General features: G+C 45.8%; 2 protein-coding genes across 6 annotated transcripts in view; one reads left to right on the forward strand and one right to left on the reverse strand.

Annotated features, from left to right (window-relative positions):
* The window catches only part of PGM3 (phosphoglucomutase 3), a 30,018-nt gene extending 13,511 nt beyond the window's left edge, over positions 1–16,507 (reverse strand). For 2 of the 4 annotated variants that reach the window (XR_016349148.1, XM_006115897.5), the window contains exons 1-8: positions 16,371–16,507; positions 11,592–11,797; positions 9,632–9,816; positions 8,816–8,883; positions 7,713–7,846; positions 7,317–7,512; positions 1,478–1,635; positions 166–249 (exon numbers count right to left, since the gene is read on the reverse strand). Coding sequence is in view for 3 of the 4 variants with exons in the window: in XM_006115897.5 (XP_006115959.3) it covers positions 166–249; positions 1,478–1,635; positions 7,317–7,512; positions 7,713–7,846; positions 8,816–8,883; positions 9,632–9,816; positions 11,592–11,795 (1,029 nt within the window). In the remaining variant the exon portion in view is untranslated. The other 2 variants (XM_075923819.2, XM_075923818.2) reach the window with 2 other exon arrangements.
* A 2,453-nt stretch (positions 16,508–18,960) lies between these two features.
* On the forward strand, positions 18,961–25,386 carry RWDD2A (RWD domain containing 2A). 2 transcript variants are annotated; one of them, XM_006115909.5, is made up of 3 exons: positions 18,961–19,136; positions 19,602–19,920; positions 24,236–25,386. In XM_006115909.5, exons 2-3 carry the CDS (start codon positions 19,720–19,722, stop codon positions 24,911–24,913), a joined length of 879 nt encoding a protein of 292 aa, XP_006115971.2. In that variant the 5' UTR covers positions 18,961–19,136; positions 19,602–19,719; the 3' UTR covers positions 24,914–25,386. The 2 variants fall into 2 exon arrangements, with proteins under 2 accessions (XP_006115971.2, XP_006115970.2); XM_006115908.5 differs by having other exon boundaries at positions 19,694–19,920.
* Positions 25,387–26,198: the final 812 nt, after the last annotated feature.

Here is a 26,198-nt window from a genome sequence, read left to right on the forward strand (position 1 = left end):
CGCCCCCCCCCCCTTTAAAAATCTCATTTACCACAAGAATTTAAAGAAAACTTGGTTAATTCCATCTTATGTCTCTGATGTCCCTCAATGTAGTACCTTTATGGCGTTTTTTAAAGGTAGGAAGCAACTGCGGAGGAGATAGAGAGAAAAAAAATTACTTGATACCTTCATGGTTTCTTCAAGATAACGTGTAGAACTCCCATTAGCATATGCTGTTTGTACCACTGCCATCTTTAGAGATTGTCCTATCTGAGAAGACAAAAAAGTAAAATGCTTAATGCCAAACATATAAATCTTTAGACACAGTATAAAGTAAGACCAAAGCTAAGATTAAGTTAAGTTGAGAACAGAATATTTAACAAGGTGAAAGACTTTCAACATATAGAAGCTAGGAATATCAGCAGTTAACCTTACCAGCTACCCAGTGGGCTTGGTGGGGAACAGGGGGGATGTTCCAAGCCCAGCCAGATTTGCCGCCACCGTGGGGAAGGGGCCAGCTGTAGGACCCCATTTAACTGATAAAATTGGATTTCACATCTCTAATAGTAGCTTCACTCCTGCTGTACTTCCAGAACTGACACCTTTGAAAATCTGAAGAAGGTCGTGGCTCATAAGACACAGAACTTTTTTACATTAAGTCAGTACTGTAAACCTGGCAAAGGTCAGTTTTAGTCAAAAGTGGTCAGCACTGCATACTGTGTCTATGGCCCCAGGAAAAATGAGTTGATACCCAGAGAAAAATGAAACCAATTGGAATGTGCCTTGACAGTACAGTCTCAGAGGAAGTGGCAGCAAGGGCACAGAGACTGAACGTCTCTTTTTACCCACAGTGGTCAGTGCGATTTTATGCGCCAGGTTCGTCCAGGCAGCACCTTACAGAATAAGTAAGAACACAAGAATGCTTTCTGAGGCAAATCAAATACAAACTAGGTTTATGGGAATTTTTCAGGGGAAGTGGAGTGCAGCATTGAGCCCTTAAGCATAACTCAGGTCAAAATGGAGATAAAAGCATGAAGAGAAGAGAAGAGAAGAGAAGAGAAGAGAAGAGAAGAGAAGAGAAGAGAAGAGAAGAGAAGAGAAGAGAAGAGAAGAGAAGAGAAGAGAAGAGAAGAGAAGAGAAGAGAAGAGAAGAGAAGAGAAGAGAAGAGAAGCCTTAGCCTGTCAGCCGTAAAGTGAAATTAGGGTAACTTTTTTCAGTTCCTAGCCAAGGCACCATGGTCAAGCTAAGTTATTTAGTTTCAGCTTCACTTTAAAGCCATTGCCCTTGTCCTCTAAAAATTAGGTCACTGCTTTTGCCACAGCAACTGGTATACACCAAGAGGTCTTCTTTTCAAGATGTGATTTTTCATCAGTGAGCAGTTATGAAAGAGCACCTGAATGAGTATGTGCAGTCATGACAACCTCTTCTTCACTGGAGGAAGTGTACATTTTACAGGAAGGCCCAAAGCAAAACCTTCTCCTGTATAAGTGGAGTTACCTTGATAAGAAGTTCTTTGATGAACGTGCTAATTAAAGTTGCTATTTTATCTCCATCCAGAAGATGAAAATGGCCAGCAGTATCATTATAGTAATAAACAATTCTGTCCGCATCTCCATCAAATGAGCAGCATCTTTCATTAGGCTTGAGATCTAGCCCTAATACACATGAAAGTACAAACTATTAGCTATGGAATGGAAAGCAGAGATTTAGTTAATATGTATGATGTATTTAGGCTAAGTCTCAAAAGAGATTAGTTATATATATGCATGCTCTAAACTTGAAAAACTTAGTAGCACAAGAGCAGGAAGTTGATTTTACAAAGGAAATCCCACCTTGAACTCTTCTAATAGGGGAAACTGAACTGAAAGGACGTTGCAAAGAGAAGTACATGTTCAGTATGAACTGAAAATCTCTAACCATTTATTGTTATACCACCTTAAAAAGGTCAGGTTACAAAGTCTACATGAAATATGTCTCAGAGCCACTCCCAATGGTCCAACTGCAGAATAATGTTACATAAGCAGCAAACAGCAGTTATGACACGACCATCGAGTAAGGAGCTGCATCAGCTATTGATCCAAGTCAGAAACATTTATTACTCCATCCGTAATCCACAGATGTGAGGCAATATCTGCAAAATGAGATAAATGGACTTCATCTCAGGGAGGAAGACTGAAAGTAGAAAAACCGAAGCAGTTACATAATGTCAGCTTGATGCATGCAACATCATAATCAGACCTGCCCTCATGAAAGACTCCTTTACCAACTGACTGAAATGAATACATAGCGGCTACGTCTACACTGGCCCCTCTTCCGGAAGGGGCATGTAAATTTAACGAGTCGTCGTAGGGAAATCCGCGGGGGATTTAAATATCCCCCGCGGCATTTAAATAAAAATGTCCGCCGCTTTTTTCCGGCTTTTAAAAAAGCCGGAAAAGAGCGTCTAGACTGGCCCCGATCCTCCGGAAAAAGCGCCCTTTTCCGGAGGCTCTTATTCCGGAGGCTCTTTGAAGTAAGAATAAGAGCCTCCGGAAAAGGGCACTTTTTCCGGAGGATCGGGGCCAGTCTAGACGCTCTTTTCCGGCTTTTTTAAAAGCCGGAAAAAAGCGGCGGACATTTTTATTTAAATGCCGCGGGGGATATTTAAATCCCCTGCGGATTTCCCTACGACGACTCGTTAAATTTACATGCCCCTTCCGGAAGAGGGGCCAGTGTAGACGAGCCCAGCATGTAGTTGGTCTAGATCAGGGTAGGCAATAATTTTGCCAGAATTATTCTCACGCCAAGAATTCTGGTAAGTGGTCATGTGACAAACTTTTCTATTACATTAATGGAGGGGGTGTGGGGTCTGATGGAGTTTGAATGCAAGAGGGAGCTCCAGGCAGGGATTGGGATGTTGGGTCTGAGAGGGAGTTAGGGTCCAGGGGGTGGTTCTGACCTGGGGTAGGGGTGAAAGATGGGGGGGGTAGGGTCTGGGAGGGAGCTTGGAGCCAGGAGAAGGTAGCGGGTTGGGATGAGGGAGGAAGTGCCAGTTGCAGACTCTGACCAGGAGAGCTTATCACAGGCAGCTCCTGGCCACTGTGGAGCACTCTGGCAGGCTGCCTGCATGCCATGGTGACTCCATGCCACTCAACAGTGCCAGCTGTTGTGTCTCTGCACACCCCTTTTGGGGAAGGAGGACAGCAGTCTCTGCACACTGCCCGCCCTGCAAGCACTGTTCCTGAAGCTTCCATCAGCCAGTTTCCAGCTCATGGGAGTTATGAAGATGGCACCGGGGACAATGGGTGGAGGCCTACTGCCTCCTCTCCCGCAAGGGCATGCAGAGACATATCATCAGCCTTTGGCCATGGCACTTCCAGGAGTGACACAGCTGAGGCTGTGGGCAGGCAGGCATACTGCCCAAATACCCTGCTGTGCTGCAGAACATTTTCCTCCACTCTGGCCTGCAGGGTCATGGTGGACTAGAAGAAAATGGTTCCAGCCCATTAATGTATTTTGCTCTCCTCCCCCTTTTTTTTTTAAATGAAAACTTAGACCATTAAATCTACTGAACTGATGTTACACCAAAAAACACTGTCATAGAATATTCTTGGATACTACAGGACTTTCTATAGCCTCCAGTATCAAGATTTATATATAAATGTTTAGCATCACTTTTAGATAAGTGGATCTGCTAGACAAACACAATGCACTGTATGACCATCTAGTTTTAAACAAACTCCTTGAGTGAGATTGTCTTGCTCTGTGTTTTTACAGGGCCAAAACTGTTTAATACTAAGAGCAACAGGCAAGAGTTAGACAGCCAATATTTCCTACCTAAACAGAGCTCAAACAAAACTTTACTGGTGAACTATTTTTCCTCAGAACTTTGTGATCCTTCTCATATTAGCTTTCTTAGGTCATTAAAAGTGGTTGAGGGGTGAAGTGGGAAGAGAAGAGAAGGATTTCTCTGGTGACTTTAATGCTAAAGAATAAGGTTTCTTAACATCCTACTGCCTTGTTTTATAGATCTCAGGAGCTGAGATCCTTCTAAAGACTAAGGAAGGGCACTCCAATGCCGCCTCTCCTTCTCCCAGAATTCTTAGTCTGGAAAAACTCTGGTTCCTGTGGGAGAGTAGAGCAACTCTCAACTATTAGCCTCTCAATTGCTGAAGCACTCCATCCAACTTCTCATCTCTGCCATCCCTTCTCTCACATAAGTGGACATGTGAGAGTAAGGCAGTGCAACTGCAGCTCATCAGTAAATTAGCATGTTCAAGCATGCTGTCAAACCCTTACACTAAAGTTGAGAGAGTGCATAATTAAACAGCTGGAAGGCTGGATGCAGATTCCTATGCCCCTAATGATTGTAGTAAGAGGAACGCCTAAAACATAAGCCCATATATCGCTGGCTTGGTGCGAGGCCTGAAGCCTAGACAACAATGGTTAAGACTTTGCTAATACAAAGCCAAGTTAAGCTGTGAGCAAGAGGCAGGCCCTGCTCACAGAACTTAAGAGAAGGACTGATATTGCACAAACACTCATACCTGATAGGTACTAGGCACAGGGCGTAAATGCATTCCACAGGGATAACAATGCCTCATGAAGAAACATTTTGGTACCAGCAACTCACAGATAGTAAGGACATACTGACTCAGATTCAACACAGAGTCTAAAATAACAGCACAATAAATAGAAATGTTTTAATCAAACCCGCATGTACAAGGTAATGGGTGGTATCTATGTAACCCTGGAGGGTGGCAACCTGATACAACAGAAATAATATGTAACTTGTTTGAACAGGTTGTACCTCCCTTAATCAGGACTCAGTGGTCCAGCAACATCTGTGGCCTGGTACCGACCATGGATGTTCCTGGACCACAGAGCCCAGAAACAGGGAGGTCTGGCAGCAGGGCAGGAGCCCCATAGGGCACCAGCAACTCAGCTGGGAACCTAGTGTCGGGGCAGAGGGAGGGGGGAAGGGAAGCACAGCAGGGAGTTCTGGCCCCAGTGGCAGCCAGAGAGTTCTGGCCACGGCCCCATTCTGGCTCCAGCAGCCTGGGAACCCCGGATGCAGAGCCAGGTGGCTTCGGAGCTCTGCTGCAGAGCTCCAACCGTGGCTCTCAGGCCCCAGCAGCAATGGGGCTGGTGGCATCTAGAGAGCCCTGGCAGGCTGGGGGAGCGGCAGGGGCAAGCTGGAGCCTTAGCCTGGTAGCAGCACAGACTCTGAGGGGAGGAACTTTCCCTGGTTTGGAAAATCTCCTTGTTCGGGATCAGTCAAGTCCCAAGGGTGCCGGACCAGTGAGGTCGAACCTGTACCATTACAGAGGGGCGGTCGTTGTCTGGCCTAGGAGACAGTGGAAAGTCCTGCCACTGTCTGAGCCAGTCCATTACAACGGGTGTATATGTTAGTTGTCTGGTAGAGTCTGCTAAACACTAGAATTATGCGTCATTAACAATAAACCTGGCCTGGTACCTTTGTCCCTTATCTGATTTTGTGGTCTTTGGGGTTCTCTCAGAGTCTGCTGCGCTGGCTACCTAAACAGAGCCAGTGCAATGTACAGGGGGAGTATACACAGCCAAACAGTTATCAGTGAACAGAGCAAAATACCCATCAAGACACTACACAGATTCCCAATGAAATCACTGTGGTCAGTGGTTAATTGTAAATTCTTACCACTTGAGTGAAATCAGATGCCTAACTGTGAATTTACATTAACTTATGCCACTCATGTTTGAAACCAGTGGCCTTAATTTTAGTCTATGGATGTAGAGGCACCTTATGCAATGAAGTGGCAATAGCAGTCCTTGTCCCTCGACTCAGAACCTGAATCAGAAACAGTCATCCATTCATTGGTGGCTGCTGTTGGGAACTGCAGATCCCAGTAGTGGCTAATATCAAAGTAATTACCTACAGAGCTGACCGTATCCCCCAATGGATAGTTCAAAACAGAAACTGAAGCAGCAAGAGCAATTTTACAAGAAGACTGAAGCAAAAGCAGCCTGTTCACCATAAGGTAGCAGCTCCAGAGACATGATGATTCTGCAGCAGAACCCAGTATAGCCTTAGGAGCTCATCCCATGAGTTATTCTCTCAGTTTTCAGATGTTCTAACCCAGGGTTCAATGTTACGCACCTTCCATGAATCTGGGCTAAATCACCTTTTTATAAGCCTCGGAGTCAGCTAGCAAAAGGATTACACGTATGCCGACTGTTAGTTACATGTGTCTGGACAAGCCAAATGAATTCAATCTGGCTCGCCTTTAAGTTGAGAGTAATCGGTTATGGCTGTTTATTTACAGCCATGGTTCTCAACCATGCATACTCCTGGACATACAGAGAGGTCTCCCAGGGAGTACATCAACTCAGATCTGAATATTTTTACAATGAGCTACATAAAGAGCCAAGTCAGTACAAACTAAAATTTAAAAAAGACAATGACTTGTTTATACTCCTCTATATACATTAAACTGAAATAAGCACAATATTTATATTCCAATTGATTTTACAATTCTATGGTAAAAATGAAAAATTGCTAATATTACCAAGAAAGTAAGCAACCCTTGTATTTTTATGTCTGGTTTTATAAGCAAGTAGGTTTTAACTGAGACGAAACTTGAAGACACACAAGACAAATCAGATTATTGAAAAGGGTACAGTAGTAGTGTAAAAAGGTTGAGAGGCACTGATTTACAGCATTAAGGAGTTCCACACAGATCAGTCACCTCCTCAGGTCAAGCCATGCATCATTATGCTTCCATGCTAAGTTCGCAATAGCTTTCAAAGCACAGGAGTAGGCTGCTTAATATAGTCAGAATTCTAAATAGGGATGTTTAATCAGCTAATTGAGTAGCTGATGAAATTTCCATTGACTACTCAATTGGTCAATAACGGGGAAGGGAGGGGGGTAAAAACTGCAGAGCTGCAGTGGGGTTAGCTCCCACATCCAGGAGCTAACCTGCTGTACCTCTGCCTTTTAAATGTATTAAGAGCCTGGCAGTTCTTAATACATTTAAAAGGCAGAGGCACAACATGGAGGACCAGACACAAGCCAGAAATCAGCTGTTCTGGCTCATGCCCTGTCTCTCCCTGAGATGCTGCTGGGGGGGGGGGGGGGGAGGAATCAGCTTTTAATTAAGCCAGCCCCGCCCCCACAGGCTCCTGCTCCCCCCTTGCTGCCTGTCTCTGAAAGAGGCAGCAAGGTGGGGGGGGAGGAAGGGGGGCGGGAGGAGAGAGAGAAGCGACTAGTCCAGTAGTGACTCAACTACCCAATAAGCAAATGCTTATCAGGTAATCAACTACTTGCTTACATCCCTAATTCTAAAAGGGCTGAAGTTATAGATTGCTGATTACATACCTAGAGGTGGTTTCTGATGAACTTTCACAAAGTCTGCACCACATAAATGATTGAGTTTCTCTTTGGTCCCATCATTATATAAGTGAATTAACAGGTTCTTTGGAAAGTAATGTTCCATTTCCTTTAGTTTCAGGGCTCCTATACCATTTGCACAATCTATCTTCAGGTACCTCTGGCCATCTCCAGAGCTGCAAGCCTTCAGATAAGAGAGGAGGGGTATTAAAGTGAACTACATTTCTGGATAAAAACCAACAGCTCTCCGCACCTCCCCACTCCACCAGGAGACAAACAAGTTTGAAGTGTTCTTAGTCGTTTTTGCCTTGTATGCAGAACATTTTGCACATTTTACATGAAGGTAAGCAATGATTTATTTAGGGAGAATTTAACGGCTCTCACTTGTTTTGTCAGCTCCCCAAAAGCTTTGGATAGTTTCTGGTAGTAACCTTCCACTGTTGCCTTCCCATAGTGCTCTTGAGTATTTTGACAGCAGACCATGTAATGCAGCTGGGGTGTTGTTACCAGACCATAATCTATTATAAAATAAGTCAGAATATTAAAAGAATACAAGGGTCATTACTATTTAGATTTTTGTTTACAAAATATTAGAAAGACAAAGTGGGTGGGGTAATTATTGGACTAACTTCTGGTGGAAAGAGAGATAAGCTCTTGCGCTCTTCTTCAGCCCTGGAGAAAGGCACTCAGGCCTTGTGCATGAAAAAATTAGGTCACTTTAACTATGTTGGTCAGAGGTGTGAAAAATCCACGTTCCTGAGCTGCATGGTTAAGTGGACCTCAGTCCCCATATCAATATCTGCAGAATCTTTTCCCTTGGCATAGATAGCACCCACAATGAATTGCTACAGCACCATAGCTGCAGCAGTTCTCCTGTAATGTTTTATGTTTAGGCAAGCCCTCAAATTGTCACAGCTAAATACAGGGTGGAAAAAATTGTGTAGTGTAAGTAGTTAAAGGTAACACTATACAAGGTGAAGTGGCCTATTAGAACCGCTGCAGTCACAGGATGATAAAAAAGAGGAAGGGGAGCTAATTGTGTATAACAACAATCTGTACAGTGTATTTATTGAAGACTATGGTTTTTAATGTCTAATAAGGTTATCAATTCCCTGGCTTGTCTTCAACACATTCAAAATATGAACCTGGGAGCACCTTCAAAAGGTCAGCTCTGTGTGGCTTGAAAGCTTGTCTTTCACCAAAATAAGTTAGTCCAATAAAATTTATCTTACGCTAAATCCTATTTAGAGGCATACAATATTTACTAACATATATAAAATATTTTGCAAGAAATCTATCTTAAAAACCATTTCACATAAATTTATATAGAGAATTTTACACTGACATTAAAATCATCCCACCACACACACACAAAACCCCCCCCACTATAAACAGTAATGGAAAAAGTACACAAGCTACAACTTTAGGTCTATTCACACTTAAATAAAAACTTCAAATATAATGCATAAGATCAAATAGCAACATACCATGATATTGACCACCTAGAGCACATACGCCATCTATTACTGATTGTGAAAGTTTCTCACTGCTAGATCTGAAAAAGAACAAATACAATCACTAAGTTTTAAGAAAACATTATGCAGAAATACAAACCTAGGCTTCCTTCTTTTGCACAGGTGGAGAAGTTCAGCCAACATGGCTCTCCATGCAGAATTAGATCCCCATGTGTCATGAAGAGTGCATCTACAGTGCATCCTTAGCTTGAAATAAGCTATGCAATTTGAGCTACGCAATTTGCATAGCTGATTTCCAAATTTGGTGCTGTCTATACAGCACCAAATTTCAAAACAGAGAACTATTCCGAAATGTACTTTAATCCTCGTAGAATGAGGTTTACAGAGACATCAAAAGAGCGTGCCCGTTATTTCAAAAACACAGGTGTGCTATCAAGACGCGGAAAAGGCTATTTCGGGATACTGGAAGTATCACCCTAAGAGACTGTAAGTATCACCCTAAGAGACTTACATGAAGAGTACGGAGTTGATGTGGTAATGGTATCACTAACATGAAAAGACCCAATCTAATGTCCTTTGAAATCTAAAGGATCCCGTCTGACCTCATCAGTGGGCACTGAATTAGGCCCAAGAAGCATATTGTGCGTGTGGAGAGTTAGACGTTACCATAACAAACAGATTTAAAGTGAAGCATATGTGACGTGTATTGTGGTGGCATTAGACAGTCATGCATTCGATGTACAGACATTTCAGTAGATAAGTTGCCTGTGAATGCAGCTTTGGTAGTTCAACATAGTCTGTCAAGTATAATAGTATTTATGCAGGTACCTGGTGTCTCTACCAATAAAAACTGAGGCGTGTAGGTGCAGATTCACCACTTCTTTCTGGCAGATCTCAGTCAGTATGCTCTGTATTTCCTGCTCATCTGCATTAGCCAGACATGTAGCATATTCTTCCCAGGCAGAGGTCAACATTTCACCCAGTGGGTCAACCAACTTTACACCATTGTCTTCCTTAGAAGAAAATAAATGTACTTATGTCTAAAAGTGAGAAACCCAACCGGATTTCTTTAAAGACAGAAGATAAATATAGATACATCCTTATGGCTTCATTTAGGCCTAAAGAGTTACTAATAAAAGTTGGCCTACCTACCAAACAAATCCATACACAGTTTGAAATCAGTAACACAATCAACATATTAAGTCACTATTTTTCTGGTAGTTCTGTAAAAAAGAATCAGTTGATATCAAACCGATAGAATATTTCAGACTATGGAATTGCTAAACTTAAGTGCAGCAGATAAGTAAAGCAAACGCTTTCCTTATGAATGTTGCACCCTGAAAGCCAATGTCAACTTAGTTTAAAAAAAAAAAAAAAAAAAAAAAAGAGATTCATAGAGTTTGCTGAAAGGGTTTGATGTCCCTCAGATGTACTCCGTTTCTTGTGCTGCTAAATCTTCATAAAAAGCAGAGAGTACATCTGAGGGGTGCCAAACCCTTTCAGTAAACCCTGTGACTCTCCATTAAAACAAAGGAGACTCTAAAGGAGACTCTAAGGTTCTGTAACAGATTTCCTTTCAGACTGGAAAGGTCTAAAAACTATAAGCAAGAATTGGGGTATGACTGTGTGGCAAAATAGCTTCCAACATGCAAGTAATGTTATTTGTGGTTAATAAGACTATTCACATGCATAAATTAAGCAAAAGTATTCACAGGATCTGGCCTCTAAACACCATCAGTCTCTCCCAACTCAGAGATTTTGGTTCTCCTTAGGCCGATACAGGCAATCCCCGGGTTACGTGGGTCCGACTTAAGTCGGACCCCTAGTTACGAACCGGGGGCAGGGGGAGGCCGCTAGTGCAGGGTGCCTCCCCCACTGTCGCCGCCTCTGGCGGCGCGGGGGGCGCTTCCCCCCAGCAGACCAGGGAGACGTGGTGCTAGCGCCTCCCCCTCCCCCCCCAGCAGACCAGGGAGACGCAGAGCGGCTTTTCTCGCCGCGGAGGACGCGGGCGGTGGGACCACGGCGCATCTCGGCGGTCCCGCCGCCCGCATCCTCCGCGGCGAGAAAAGCTGCTCCGCATCTCCCTAGTCTGTGGGGGGGTGGGGTGCATGCGGCGCTACTGGACTAACCCAGCAGCACCCCAAGCTGCTCTGCCTCAGGCGTCCCCAAGTCAGCCGCATCTGAAACTGATCAGCGGCTGACTACAGGAAGCCCGAGGCAGAGCTGCTCTGCCCCGGGGCTTCCTGTAGTCAGCCACTGATCAGTTTCAGCAGCGGCTGACTTGGGGACACCTGGGGTAGAGCAGCTGGGGTGCTGCCGGGTTGGTCCCCGCAGCGCCGAGGTGCGGCGCTGTGGGGACCTACCCGGCAGCGCCCCAGCTGCTCTGTCCCAGGCGTCCAGATTTAGCCTCTGTTGAAACTGATCAGCAGCTGATTCCAGGAAGTCCGGGGCAGAGCAGCTTTGCCTTGGGCTTCCTGTAGTCAGCTGCTGGTCAGTTTCAGCAGCGGCTGACTTGGGGACACCTGGGGCAGAGCAGCTGGGGTGCTGCCGGGTTGGTCCAGTAGCGCCGAGGAGCAGCGCTGCGGGACCAACCCAGCAGCAACCCAGCTGCTCTGCCCCAGGCGTGTCCGATTCAGTCGCTGCTGGTCAGTTTCAACAGCGGCTGAATCTGGACACCAGTTCTGACTTACATACAAATTCTACTTAAGAACAAACCTACAGTCCCTATCTTGTACGTAACCCGGGGACTGACTGTACTACCAAAGAATACATTCAGAAATCTTCTTACTTCAGGATTGTGAGATGCTGTAACCATGACTCCAATAGTAGATTTGGTCTTCATGGACCTTAGCACTGCCAGCAAACCCATGCGATACATGATGTGATCAAGATGCCCTGCCTTGGTACGAAATCCAGCAGTTCCATACTGAAGAGTGAGTCCAGCTGGTTTCAGATGTAATGCTGAGTATTTTGCAACTGCCTCAAAATCCATTTCTATAAAAGGAAACGACTAAAATCACCATAATACATTTCATACATTACATTAACCTCGAAAATCCACAGATACATTGAATTGACCAGATAAAATAAGCCTCTGAAGACAGCAACAAGTAGCATTTACATAAAAAAGCTTTGAGTTTCCAAGGTTGGTATGCAGCTTTCTCCCAACTTAAAACAAGGTTGGGGTTTGGCTGTGCCAGAAAAACAGGGAGTGCCTGAGATGGGATTCTTTTCTAGAACACAGAAAGGCAGGGATCTGAGAGCCGGGAGAGTTACGCTCCTCGATGGCCATGAGGGGCAGAGGATATTTATACTGCAGAGTGACCACAGGGGGGTCCCGCACCAGGCAGAGTGGCCAGCTGGAGCTCCCCATGTTGCTGACCACTGGCCATGAGTAAGCAGCGCTCCTGTCCCAAACCCCTGCACCAGTCCTAAGCCACAGCACTGGAGGAGAAGCCCTGCTAGCTAGGTCCAGGCAGCACAACCCTTTCCTCCCCACCCCACACGCGGAGGAGACACAGGCTGGGACCAGACAGCACAGCACCTCTCGCCAGCCCAGAGAAGATCTGGGCTGGCCTAGTAGTGCATCCCCAGCCTCCTGGAAGGAGCCACTGGCTGGGCAGCACGGGCCTAGGCACTCCAGGGAGCTGGGAGCACTACCAGCACTACCCTCACTGCTGCTGAAGGCCCTTGTGAGCCTCTGCAGACCTCTCAGCCCTGACTCCTGCATCCCCTCACCCTCTGCTCCCACAAGGACCTGAGTAATACCAGGTAAAGCTTCTAGTAAATATATATACATTTAAATAGCAACTCAAACCCTTGAGTGATTTTATCCAAGATTAAGTCTAGATATATTCACGCAAGACCATTTTCTTGTGTTTAGCTAGTGTTAGAGTCAGGATTATTAAATATCTGAATTGAAACCGATCCTGTATGGAAGGTCCAGACCAAGACATTCACATCCCACAAGACAATAATACATTTGCAGAAGATTCAAAAGCATTACAGCCCTGGAAAGGAGCCTCCACATCACCTGTATATCTTGAAGGAAGTCTGTGCTAGCTGCACAAGTGAGTGCTGATTGAGGGAGAGACTGGGCCAAGAAAGGACCCTCAATTACACCGGTCCTGTGGCCCTAGTACAAGTGGCAGAGAATGACCACGTCTCCTATTCCAGACAACAGCAGGCAGAAGGCATACAGCTGCAACACCAAGCCAAATTCCCAGTTCAGTGGTGTTGTCCAATTTCCTTCCCCCCCCCCCCCCACACTGACCATCCAAAGCCTATTACTTTCTTTTCTTCTTGTAAATATCCAAAGCAAAAAATATTATTTGTTCTACGGAAATTCTTAGGGGCTCCAACCACAGATCAGAGCTCAACTGTATTAAGTGTTATACAAACAAAACCAAAAGCATCCCTCTCCAAAGAGCTTACCTATGACTACACTACACCCCTTACAACAGCACAGGCATGTCACTGCAGCCACACTGCCGTAAGGTGCACAATTCTTTTGATGCCAGGAGAGAGCCCTCCCAGTCATAAAATAAAACTACTTCCGGTAAGAAACAGGGACAGAGTGGAGTAGAGGCAGGGACTTGGGGTGGCACAGAAGTCAAGAAGTCAGTGTCTGCATCTCATATGGTCTATTGGGAACTGGAAATATGATAACCCTAGCTTAACAGTGCAGGAGCGACCTATCAGTGGCACTATTTCAGATGGGGGGGGGGCTGGTCAACTTTAACTGGGATTCCAGGGGCTGTTTAAATACTTCAAAACTCTTTTACTTCAAAACTCTTTTGGTAAGTAATTAAGCTGACAGGAGCACTGTAATTGCTATCTGATCCCTATTAGGAATGTTAAAATGTGTTTATTTTGGTAAATGTGTAACCGTTGAAATTTTCCATTTACAAAATGAGCCATGTGTATCAGAGGCAGTAGCGAAAGGGCGGGGTGGAGGGAGGAAAGCAGGAGGCTCCATGGAAGCCAATACACATGGGAAGTCAGTTTAAAAGCCAGCATGTAACTGAAGGTTAACCAATGAGCCCAGGCACATCGGTGAACTATTTATATGCTTACTATCACTAGAGGGCTGCACCCCCCTGCTCACTAAGCTCGCCAACCCCCCTCTCAAGAAGGGTAGGCAACCCCGGCTCTCCACCCAGCCATGGGTGTAGGCTGTGCTGCACCTGTGCCAGCCAGGGCCCGTTTCTCCTTTCTCTCACACTGTGCTGGCTCAGGGCCCTGTCTCCTGCTAACTACCTCCTCTCCTAAAAGACTGAGCAGGAACTGGCTCTGCCCCCGGTGGTTGGGTAAGGCCGGGCCGTGGCTGCACCAGACCCGGCTCTTCACATGGCTACCAGAGAGGGCTGGAGTGACAGTGTGTGGGCTTGACTCCAGGGATGGGGCCTAGGGCAGAAGGAACAGGGCTTTACCTGTGCATGCCCCAGCCTGTGGATGATGATGTCACTTTGTTATCCCACAGGAAAAAAAAGTTAATTTTATATAGCGAGAACGATTGTTAAGGGATGCTGATTAGTATGTAATGTATATTCTTACTTCATTACCAACTCTGTAGAGAGAAACAGAAATATTGACATGGAATGGGAGTGGTGTCTAATGGGTTACTGCAGAGGGTACATACATCTGAGTTCTATATAAGGACATCAGAATGGCCATACTGGGTTAGACCAATGGTCAATCTAGACAAGTATCCTGTCTTCCAACACTGGCCAATACCAGGTGTTTCAGAAGGAATGATCACAACAGGCAATCAGCAGGTGATCCATCCCATTGCCCATTCCCAGCTTTTAGCAAACAGAAACAAGGGACATGCAAAATATGGTGTTGGATGCCTTCCCGTCCTATCTAATAGCCATTGCTGGACCTATCTGTCATACACTTATTTAATTCTTATTGGCTATAACCCCATTATAATTTTGGCCATTACACCATCCCTGGCAAAGAGTTCCACAGGTTGACTGTGAAAAAATATTTAAATCTACTACCTATTAATTTAATTGAGTGCCCTTGTTTCTTGCATTATGTGAAAGAGTAAACCCTTATTCAATTTTATAGACTTCTATTATACCCCGGCACCTCCACTCATCTCTTTTTCAAGCTAAAAAGTCCCAGTCTTTTTATTTATCCTTATACAGACGGTGTTACGTTCCCAAATCCAGGGATTTTCAAAACTGGGTTGCAGAGAAGCCAATGGTGGGCCGTGAGATGCTTTGTTTATCTAAGTGTCCATCAGCACAAAGCCTCGCTGCTCCCCTTGACTGCAGTTCACCATTTCCAGCAAAAGGGAGCTGTGGGAAGCAGAGGCTCAACTATTATATAAACAAAGCACCTTACCGGGGGAGGCTCACAACCCAACTTTGAAAACCCCTACCGTAATCATTTCTGTTGTCCTTCCCAGTCAGTACCTTTTCCAAATCCAATATATTCTTTCTGATATAGGGTGTCCAAATTTGCATGAAGTATTCAAAGGTGTGTATACCATGGATTTATATACTGTAGTGGTGTAGGCAAAATCCAGCCCACTAAACATTACCCTCTGGTCCACCATAACCCTCCAGGCAGCTAAAAGTCCCACAGCACAGCAGGCAGGCTGCCTGCTGCAGCCATGCTGTTTCCCAAAGCAGGTGTCTGGGGCAAACAAGCCTGTCTCTGAGCTCCCCTTGGGCAGAGGGAGGCAGTAGGTATCCACATCCTGGCCTCACTCCCATTCTCACAGCTCCCACTGACCAGAAATCATCCAACGGGAGCTGCAGGGGCAGTGCTCACAGAGTCCCTCCAAAGGGCACACAAAGACGTGCTTGCAAGCAGTAGCCAGCCACTGTGTGTGACACGGGGCCACCATGGCATGCAGGCAGCACTAGGTCCATTACAGATCCCCAGGCAATAACACTATTTACCTCTCTCAAGTCTCACCATTTGTTTCCTACCCTTGTTTCCACCTTTCGACTGGAGAACCGGGCAATGCTCTGGGATCACCTAAGGGTTCTTAATTTACCTTCCCCGAGCTTTTTGTTATTTTAATCACTCTGTCCATAAACAAACGCCCAGCCCCAAAGGCTGCTGCTGTTCCCAGCTTCTGAACTCACTCAAGCTGGGAAACTGGGGGGGGGGGGGGGGGGGCTCCCTTTACCCTTCGCTACTCACCCCTGTGGGCTGACACCAAACTGGAGTTTCAGCTCCAGAAGGTAACGCTTGTCAGGGCCGTTACCAGCGAGCAAGGCGCGCGGCGAGGCCAGGCTGAGGCTTCTCAGCGCTGACAGCTCGCCCCCCGCCCGCCCAGCGCTGACCCGCCACCGACCGAGGGCCCCCCCGCCACCTGCCGCATCACGTGACCATGGTTCCCCCAGACGGAGGCCCCGCCAATCGCGTCCCGCGGTGGGAGTGCTGAGTGCCCCGCACAGACCCGCCTACCTGCGGCGCCACCAGCCGCTGCCGACGTGGCTCTCAGCAGCCAGATGGTCAAACACGCCCCTTCCTGCGCAGACACGCCTCCTAACGCCGAGCCAATCAGAGCGCAGCCGCTCGCCGGCCCTAGAGTCTTTCTTACCTGAACGTTCCACTCTCCCAGGGATCCCCGCCCGGTGCTGGGGGGAGGACGCACCGCCAAGAGAGTAGCCACGGTGGGGCGGGGCTAAGCAGGAGCTTCTCGCGCGAGGGGGGCGGAGTTCCGACGGTGGGGCGAAGCTTGGTAGCACCTCAGGGTAGGAGGGGGCTCGTTGACTGGCTGGGCTGGAGTCCCGGGCTGAAGCAGGTGCGGGATGATACAACTCCCCAAGAATCAGTGTGGCCACTGTGGGAAGTGGATCTGATAACATCAACTTCAGTTCCATTGCTCATGTAACAAAAGACAGGACTATGTTGTGCTCTAAAGACTAACAAGATGGTTTATTAGGTGATGAGCTTTCGTGGGCCAGACCCACTTCCTCAGATCAATATGTGGAAAAAAATTGGCACCACCATATATACCAAAGTGATACAATAAAAAAAAAATGAATGCACATGAAATTGACAAATCACATTTTAGAACAGTGGGGGTGAGGGATCTGAGGAAACTTTGTTCTAAGTCAGCCATAAAGATAGTGATAGAAATGTAGCGGTGTTAGTCTGGGGTAGCTGAAGCAAAATACAGGACTATGTAGTACTTTAAAGAGTAACAAGATGGTTTATTAGATGATGAGCTTTCGTGGGCCAGACCCACTTCCTCAGATCAAATAGTGGAAGAAAATAGTCACAACCATATATACCAAAGGATACAATTAAAAAAAATGAACACATATGAAAAGGACAAATCCCATAAAGATATTAGCGTACTGTGGGGCCATGCGGGTACCATGGCTGTGCTGCTGATCTGGAGGTATAAGTTGTCACCAAATTGGAAATAATTGTGGGTGAGAACAAAGTTACACTGGTTACACACCCCCACTCTGTTCTAAAATTTGATTGGCCAATTTCACATGCATTCATTTTTTTTATTGTATCACTTTGGTATATATGGTGGAGCCAATTTTTTTCCACATATTGATCTGAGGAAGTGGGTCTGGCCTACAAAAGCTCATATATTGCATGTCTTGTTTTTTCAGAAGATTTAAACTCAACATAATGCAAGACATTGGTGCAAACAGGCCTATTTCCCTGCCAAGTTTTCCTTTGCAGTGCCCTCCCTTGTTGTAGTTGTGTTGTTCAGAATTCAATTTGTGATGGAGTGTGGTGACTGAAGACATTTGGGATTGTTCCCCAGTGTGCAGATGTGCCACTGATACCTCCCTTCTTGCTTTCTGGGGCACCTCATCACCCTGTCCTGCTGGCCAGTTCACCTGGTCTTCCCCATACAAAGCACAAAGTTGTGACTACCACACTGCTGCAGCAGAATGAAGCCCTACACCATTTCAGCTCTGGAAGGACACAGTTCTAGAGCACAGCACTCAGGAAACCATCACCCAAAAATAATCAAACCAACAAATAAATCACATACGCTCCCTTTAACAGAGATGTACACATTAGTTGCTCTTCTCAGGTAACAATTATGCGGCCTGACACTAAACAAAAATGTTTTTATTAAGTAAGTACACAGTAGGGTTTAAGTGGCTGCAAGAGAAAAAAGATGCATCAAAGTAAGTTACTAAATTAAAATGAAAAGAAAATGTATAGCTAGTTCTAATTCTGTAAGCATTATTCTGAAATAATATAGTGTATGTCTACACTACAAGCTTTTATTTTGAAATAATGTCGAGTTGGAGGACTTCTTATTCTGACTCTTGGCAACGCTCATTTCACGAGGAGTAAGGGAAGTCGATGGAAGAGTGCTCTTCCTTCAACTTCCTGCTGTGTAGAAAGCACCTAAAACCAAAATAATCTATTTCGACTTAAGCTAGCAATTGATATAGCTGAAATTGAGTACCTTAATTCGACTTTAGCCCTGCTGTGTAAACATAACCTCAGGGACTAATTGCAAGCAGATTCTTACCCTCAGGCCACATTTCTCAAACTGTGGGTACCCCCCCACCCCTGGGGGGTCATGAGCAACTTAGAGGAGGGTCCCGGTATCACAAAGTTTGAGACCCCTGCCCTAAGGAGTTGTTCTTATTTCAAGCATAATCTTTAAGCCAGAGACAAACTCTTTTACTCTGACTTAGGTCTCCAACCTTCTAGACTTCCTGAATGAACAAGGCTATTTACAGGTTGTGGAATTGATCACCAACACAGTAGGCTTGGGGAGGGGCACCAGAAACGACTCTCATTAGTACATTTAAAATCAAAAAAGAGATTTAAACTTCACATTTCTAACGTCACACACAAGAGCAATACAGGCACAGAACTAGGCGATGCAGGCTCTGCAGACTAACATCACATTTGATGGGCTACACGTCGTATTTTGTTCAATGTCTCTCTGCGTTATGCATAGTTATAATGCCTATACCCATTTGCATGAAGTACGGCAGGGGACCGTCCCAACAGGAGCCCTTGTGGGACGGGAGCTGCGCATTCCGGCTGCAGGGGCTGGGGCCGCGCCCCGGAGCTTCTCCCGCCTGCCCGTACTGAGCTCGCGGCCGCCTCTTGCACCAGATTGCGCGGGGCCGCGAGACACGTCACCACAGCTCCGCCCCCACGCCAGGGACGTCCCGTCTCCCCTGCGGCCCCGCCGCGAGGAAGGGGACTGGCACCCAAGGCCTGCTGGGGAGCCGGGCACAGCTCGCGGCACTTTCACGGTCTCGCGTCAGCAAAGGCTCCGGCGCGTGGCACCTTCCCCGCACCCCTCGGCGTCAACAGAGCAGCGCCCTGGGGGCTTCGGCGTCACGCGCACTCCGCGGACGAGGCAAGCGCGCGCGCCAGCTGCTCCCGGCCGTTGGTGACGGACCGGCCACGCGCACGCAGCGACGCGGCCGGCAGTGGAAGCGTCAGGGTGTGGCGCGCGGGCGGGCTCCACTCGCGGTCCCGTCGCTTTGCCCGGGGCAGGGTGGCTGGAGTCTCCCCAGTGGCGCGGAGCAGCCCCCGCCCTTGTGCCACCCTGGGGGGGGGAGAGGAGCCGCCTGCTTCTATCCGAATTCGTTCTGGGGTCTCCTCCTGGCCCCGGGGAGCAGCACGGGGGCCGTGGTGGGAGTCTGTGTAGTAATTTTTGTTGTGGGAATGGGTTTGTGATGCAATGAAATTTGAGAGCCCCTGCACCTAATTATATGGACTTTGAACCTTAATTCCATGTGAATGTATTTTTTCCCCTTGTGGAAACAGCTTTATGGCTGATCTCATTTTTTAAATAATTGTTCCTTTTTATTATTCTTAGACAAAATACACAAGATTTTGTTGCCTTGAGTGACAGAAGAATATGGCTACAGTTTAACAAACTATTACAGATACAAATTCTTCCTTTTTCAGGTGTCTAAGTTAAGAAATGTAACACAATGGCTGTCACAATAAAAGAATGTCTCGAGCTTCAGCTGTTGGAAATGGAAATGCTTTTTTCAATGTTTCCTAATAAAGGAGAAATAAACCTTCAGGACAAAAATGCGCTCTCTTATGTGCAGATGTATTTGCAAAACATGAAAGAAGAACTCCCACCTCTGCTAGAATATTCCATTTCTGTTGATATTAATGAGCCAAAGGTGAGAACTACCATTTACATTTTATCTATGCAGTTTTTTATTTTTGCTCTGAAGTTATTTTAAAAAGCATCGTTTTCACCAAATATAGTCTCCTTAAAAAATGTGCAATTTTAAGCTTGAATTTAATAGCAATCCAGTGCTTGTAGAGAGTAATAATTTTTGTTTGAATGAAAGACGGTGTAGTTATCCCTTTAGGCACTTTGATGGTTGGCGTGGAGGGCAGCAAACGTGTATACCACAGAACAGGTGTGGCCAACCCATTCTGGGCAAAGAGCCAAAATATCAGTAGATCCAGCACGAAGAGCCGGGGCAAAGTTGTCGAGCAAAAAATAAAAGGGACTGCAGCTCCCTGTCATGTTTGATTGTCCCTTTAAAAGGAGCCCCCTTTAAGAAAACGCATTTAGAGGCTTTTTTGGGCCACATCAGGCTTACGCCAGATAGCTCCCCAGCACAGGGAGCCAGGAGGAGAGGGCCATTTTGGGAGGCACAGGGTCACTGGGAGAGGAGAGGCACTTCACGAGCCGCACCCTGGGGTGCAGGGGAAAAGCCACATGTGGCTCACGAGCTGCGGGTTGGCCACAGCTGCCATAGAACCTGAAAATAACAAACACCTAGGCAATGGAGATTGTTTGCAACAAAGCATTATGGTTATTTTTTCAGAAGTTTACATCTAAAGTAGGGATGTAAGCAACTAGTCAACTATCTGATAAACCTAAGCTTAAACTTGACTAGTGGCTTCTCCCTACCCCCTTGTGCTGCCTCTGTCAGGCTATGTCTACACTTTGACGCTATTTCTGAAATAGCTATCCTGTGTTTTAACAGCAAACCTGTTATTTCGGGCTCACTATTTTGATGTCCCTGTATACCTTATTCCACAAGGAGTATGGAACGTTTCAGAATAGTGTGTTATTTCGAAATTTGGCATTGTGCAGACAGCGACAAATTACAAAATAAGCTATTTAGAAATAAGATATAGCTCAAATTGCATGCAAATTGCGTATCTTATTTTGACCTATGGTGCAATGTAGATGCACCTTCGGAGCTAACCCCACTGCGGCTCTGCAGTTTCCCCCCATAACAACTAATCGAGCAATCAAATGGGAATTCCATTGATTGCTTGATTAGCTGATTAAACACAATTTAACATCCTTAATCTGAACATTGACATAGTAAAGTTTCAAAGCTGTATTATGCAGAACAAAAATGCTGTTTTCTCTTTATTTTTAGTAGTTTGTTTAAAACAGTACTGTATTTGCCTTTTTTATTTTACTTGACTGATTACTTCTGGTTCCCAATGAGGTCTGTGGTTGATTGGTCAGTTTGTAATTCTACTGGGCAGCATGTGGCACTGGCTGAGCTTCCCTGGTCTTAGCCTGGTTGCCGTGGCAATACCCGTTTACTGCTGTCTGTGCCCCCAAAGAGCTTCTCCTGCTGTGGCCTGATCTTACTGCCAGGCAGGCTGCTGTGGCTCTTTCCCTGCTGCAGGGCTGGCATGCATGGGCTGCTCCTGGCCCAGCTGGGTTGCCGAGCTGGCCCTACCCCTCTATCATGGCCCTGCTATAGCCACCAGGATGCTGCAGCCCTGGCCTTGCTACCACCAGCCTTGCTGTGTGCAGGGCTCTCAGCTGCTGGCCCTCCTGCCCTGGGACTCTCTTGTTCAGGAACATGAGAGTGTCCCAGTTTTGGGCAGTGCAACCTGTACTGTGGCAAGACAAGACATGCCGCAGGTTTTTAAGCATAATCAGTGGGAGTTCTCCTTAAAAACTGATGGCTTTGAAAGGTTCTGAGTATTGACGAATTCCATAAACATAAATTGGAAATAGAAGTGCTTATTTCCAGCATAAGGCCCAAAAAATGTTTGTTTCAAATAAAAGAAAAATAAGAAAATCAAGTTTGAATCAAACATTTAATCATATATACACATGGAAGAGCCAGATTATGTAGTGTTTCCAAAGCTAATGCCCTATAAGAATTCAAACTTCTGTTTAAATATTTTAAATTTACTAAAACATTTGTCAGAGCTTTCTTTAAATGAAAGTTTTTGAAATTTAATTTTGTCATCCTCCCTGTAGACATGTGTTTTCAAATGTTAATTCACTACAGCTGTTTAACAAAATGTGATGTGAATTGTCAGGTTAAAATGAGATGTGCATGTTTTTATATTTCCTACTTAGCACATATTGTCATTATAATAGGGACTTAGGAAAAATAAAATGGTAAAACTGTGGTTAGAAGAAAGCAACCTCTCTCTCAACTGTTGTGTTTTGAAATGTGTTGCTCATGTCCATTCCAAAGGTGTGTGCTCTTGAAGGTGAAAGCTGTGGTTCAAAAAGGAGCCGGTTCTCCCTAGTATTGGATCTTCAATGCTGCCTGTCCCCTTCTCTCCGCTGGGGGATAGAGGAGGCTGCTGCAAAGCAACCCCTGTTTGTGGTGGCCTGGGCTGGCCACGCATAGGGGCTGCTCCGGCTGCAGCCTCTGGCTGCAGCCTTGGCCACTGCAAAACAGTGGCTGGTGCTAAAGCAACTTCTGTTTGTGGTGGACCGGGGCTGCTGGACTCAGCGTGTGCTGGGAAGAAGCAGTCCCAGCTCACGTTGCTCCAGGATGCCGTGCCTCTGCATTTTAAATGTAGTGAGAGCCCGGTGGTTCTTACTACATTTAAAATGCAGAACCGCAGCGTGGGTGGCTGCTGGAGCCAGTATGAGCTGGGATTGCTCAGACCCAGCTCAAGCTGGCTCCTGGAGCTACCCCTGCTGCAGCTCTGCAGAGCGGTCCTATCAACTAATTGTATAGTTGATACAATATCGACTACACAATTAGTCAGATAACCACAATTTAACATCTCTACTTTGGGCCAGAGCACTGTGTGAAAGAATCCTGGTGTTGGCCTGTGGAGGATTGTGACAGGCACCTCTTATTATTCCAACCCTATCTCCTGACAGAATCCTGCCCCTTGGGGCCCAGAGTGTAGAGTGGAAAGGGATGGGGCTTAAATGGCTCTCAAGGTGTAGGAGTTGACCCCCAGAGACTTTAGGGTTGCATGTGAGTCCATAAGATTGTGCAAACGGGAATCTCTGTTGTCAGCAAACAGACCTGCACAGTCAAAGGGCAGGTCCTGAATGGTGTTCTGAACCTTTGGTGGTGTGCCGGAAATCTGTAACCATACACTCAGTCTCATTGTAATTGTGGTAGCCATAGCCCAAGCTGCTGAATCTGCCATGTCCAGAGTGGCAGGGAGGCTGATTGTTGACACTACCCTACCCTCCTCCAGAAGCACAGAAAACTCTAGCCATGAATCAGCCATGAACAACTCCTGGAATTTTCCTGGAGGGAATTGGCAATTGAAAGCAAAGCATTTGAGTACTGCTTGCTCCAGCCTACGCAAAGCTGAAGTCCTAGGTCGAATAGACCTTTAGGCCAAAAAAACTCCAGCTTTTTAACATTCTGTGACTTTGGGGCAGGACCTGGCTGCTTCACGGCTCATGATTTTCTATATCAATCACAAGATTAGAGTCTTGGGTTGTTTGTGTATGAATAGGTGTTCCTACAGGTTGCACCTGCCTAAACAGGAACTCTCTGATCTGACAACATCCATGAGCCAACAGAATAACAGAATTTCTTGGACAAGAGAGCCCTGGGGCAGGAGGGCCAACAGCTGAGAGCCCCATGCACAGCAAGGCTAGTGGTAGCTGAGAGTCCGGCACACAGCAGTCTGGTGGCGGCAGTGGGGAAGGAGCAGCCTACGCATGCCAGCCCAGCAGGGGCCAGAGCAGGCCAGCAGCCTGATTGGGACTGCATGCCAGCCTTGTAGTGGGGCTGGTGCTGCTGTGGCAACCCGTCTGGAACCAGGACAACTCATCCAGGGCCATGGCAGCCATGTCACTCAGGTGACAGCATAGCCAAAGGAGCTGGCAGCGAGGCAGCAGCAGGCTGAGGGGGCCAGTGGTAAGGGACCTTTCCTGGTCTGGCAAATTCCCTCAACCAGAACAGGTCAAGTCCCGAGGGTGCTGGACCAGGGACGTCCACCCTGTATTTGTTCTGTGACCCATCCCTTCAGTCATGGGTAGTATTAAGGCCAGGGTCTGCCAGAGTATCTTAGTCATACACTGGATGGTTTTTATAAGGGGCAAGGCTATCTGAGATGAACCCTCCATGGGATGAGGATGATCTCAGCAATTTTTTTAAATGGTTATTAGCTGAGGATTTCTGTGGAGTACAAGATACAGGTCCTGAAACTTCTGTTGTCATAACATGCAATTCAGTATCTGTAGATCTGATTTTCATGTTTCTCTTTCTCCCTCCCCCCTTTATTTTTAAGGCAAAAGTGGACTTGCATGTATCGTTGCCTCATAACTATCCTCACTCAGCACCACAACTATTTGCAAGATCAAATGCACTAGACAGACAAAATCAGCAGCAGCTCAATAAACATCTCCTGTCTCACATCAGTTCTTTGGATTCAGGTGAACTGTGTGTATGTGCGGCTGTGCAGTGGGTAAGAGACAACAGTACATCTTATTTCCAAATCAGCAACATCTCTTCTGAAACTGTTCCAAAAGAAAAGGCAGTAAAAATAATTTTTCATCGAATGTGGATCTATAGCCATCATATATACAGACAGGAACTGAAGAAGAAAATATTTGATTGTGCAAAGCAATTACATTTGACTGGTTTCTGCTTAACAGGGAAACCTGGTATCATCTGTGTGGAGGGGCTCAAAGAAAACTGTGAGGAGTTCTGGCATGTTATTAGATATCCTAACTGGAAACACATTTCCTGCAAACATGTTGAGAGTATGGAAACTGAAGGAAAGGGGGATACACTTCGTCTCTTTCATACTTTTGAAGATTTACAGTTCCAAGCCCATGGTGATTATGGACTGAGGAATGACTATCACATGGATCTTGGCCAATTTTTAGAATTCCTGAAACAGCATCAAACTGAACATATTTTTCAAATATTATTTGGTATTGAAGGCAAACATTCAGATAACTAATAGATTGTATAAATAGTTTTAATTTTGCAGAATGACTTTTTAAAGTTCATCCATGGATATTCAAAAATAATTGAATGAAATTATATTATGCTTATACCTATTATAATAAGGGAATATGTGTAAAGTGAGAATGGGGAGAATGTCAATGGGCAGCTTTGCATATACAGTACATTGCATGAGACATATATAAGCATAATTTGTGTATTTGTATTTTCCTAATAAGGTATTTTCATATACTTGGTTGATACAAAAGCAGGTCAAAAAATCAGAAAAAAAATATTTTGAAAACCTTGGATTTTTCCCAGTAAAGATCGGTTTAAACTGAAAATCAGGGGCTTGCACCACACATTTCTCACTTTGACACTAAAATGTGTATTTGAATGTTTCAGAACACAAAAATCAGAGAAAAGGATAAAATTCAGTATGTGCTGCATATAGTGTAGTCTAATTACTAAATGTAAATATTTATAGGCTAATAGTTTACTGTTATAGACTTCGACCTATTTATTCAAATACAATTTTATTTGGAATTGAGGTTGTTGGGTTTTTTTTCTTAAACTCAGACATGGCATTGTGTTTTCAGGGCCATTCCAGTTTGCAGCAAACCACATTGAATTCTATGCATCAAAGTATTAATCTATTTAATACTTTTTTCCCCCTGTCCTTCCATTCGCCAAAATAAACCCTGCTATTTACCCAGAAAAATTAATGATGTTTTGCAACAGTTTTATCGGCTTTTGGTAGTTGTAGTAATAAACTGAAATTTCCAGGAAAATTTAAATAAAAAGGAGCCCTAATCACAGTCTTTTTAGGTACAGGCAGTCCCCGGGTTACGTACAAGATAGGGACTGTAGGTTTGTTCTTAAGTTGAATCTGTATGTAAGTCGGAACTGGCATCAGCCGCTGCTGAAACTGATCAGTTTCAACCGCGGCTGAATCTGGACGCCAGTTCTGACTTACATACAGATTCAACTTAAGAACCCCAGGCATCCCCAAGTCAGCTGCTGCTGAAACTGATCAGCGGCTGATTCCAGGAAGCTCCCCATCTCCCGACCAGCAGACCAGGGAGACGGGGAGCAAAGCCACCACTTGGTGAAAGTGGTGAGAGTTAGTGATCCATTAGATGACCTTAAGCCAGTGGTCCCCAACCATTTGAGGCTGCCGGGTGCCAGGGGGCATGGCTGTTCGCCTGCCGGGCACCAGAGGCCAGGGACACTTGCGCGCCTGGGATCGGGCCCGCCCCCCCATAAGCTGCGTGCCCGGGGCCAGCATCCCCCCAAGCGCC

This window comes from Pelodiscus sinensis, chromosome 3 (assembly GCF_052426305.1).
Source record: "Pelodiscus sinensis isolate ZL-2025 chromosome 3, ASM5242630v1, whole genome shotgun sequence".
NCBI lineage: Eukaryota > Metazoa > Chordata > Testudines > Trionychidae > Pelodiscus > Pelodiscus sinensis.

Excerpts from the sequence above, each read along its gene's own strand:
- RWDD2A (XM_006115909.5), top strand. The coding sequence starts at position 19,720 with ATGGCTGTCACAATAAAAGAATGTCTCGAGCTTCAGCTGTTGGAAATG. Across the intron at positions 19,921-24,235 it reads TTGATATTAATGAGCCAAAG|GCAAAAGTGGACTTGCATGT; the intron begins GTGAGAACTACC and ends TTTATTTTTAAG.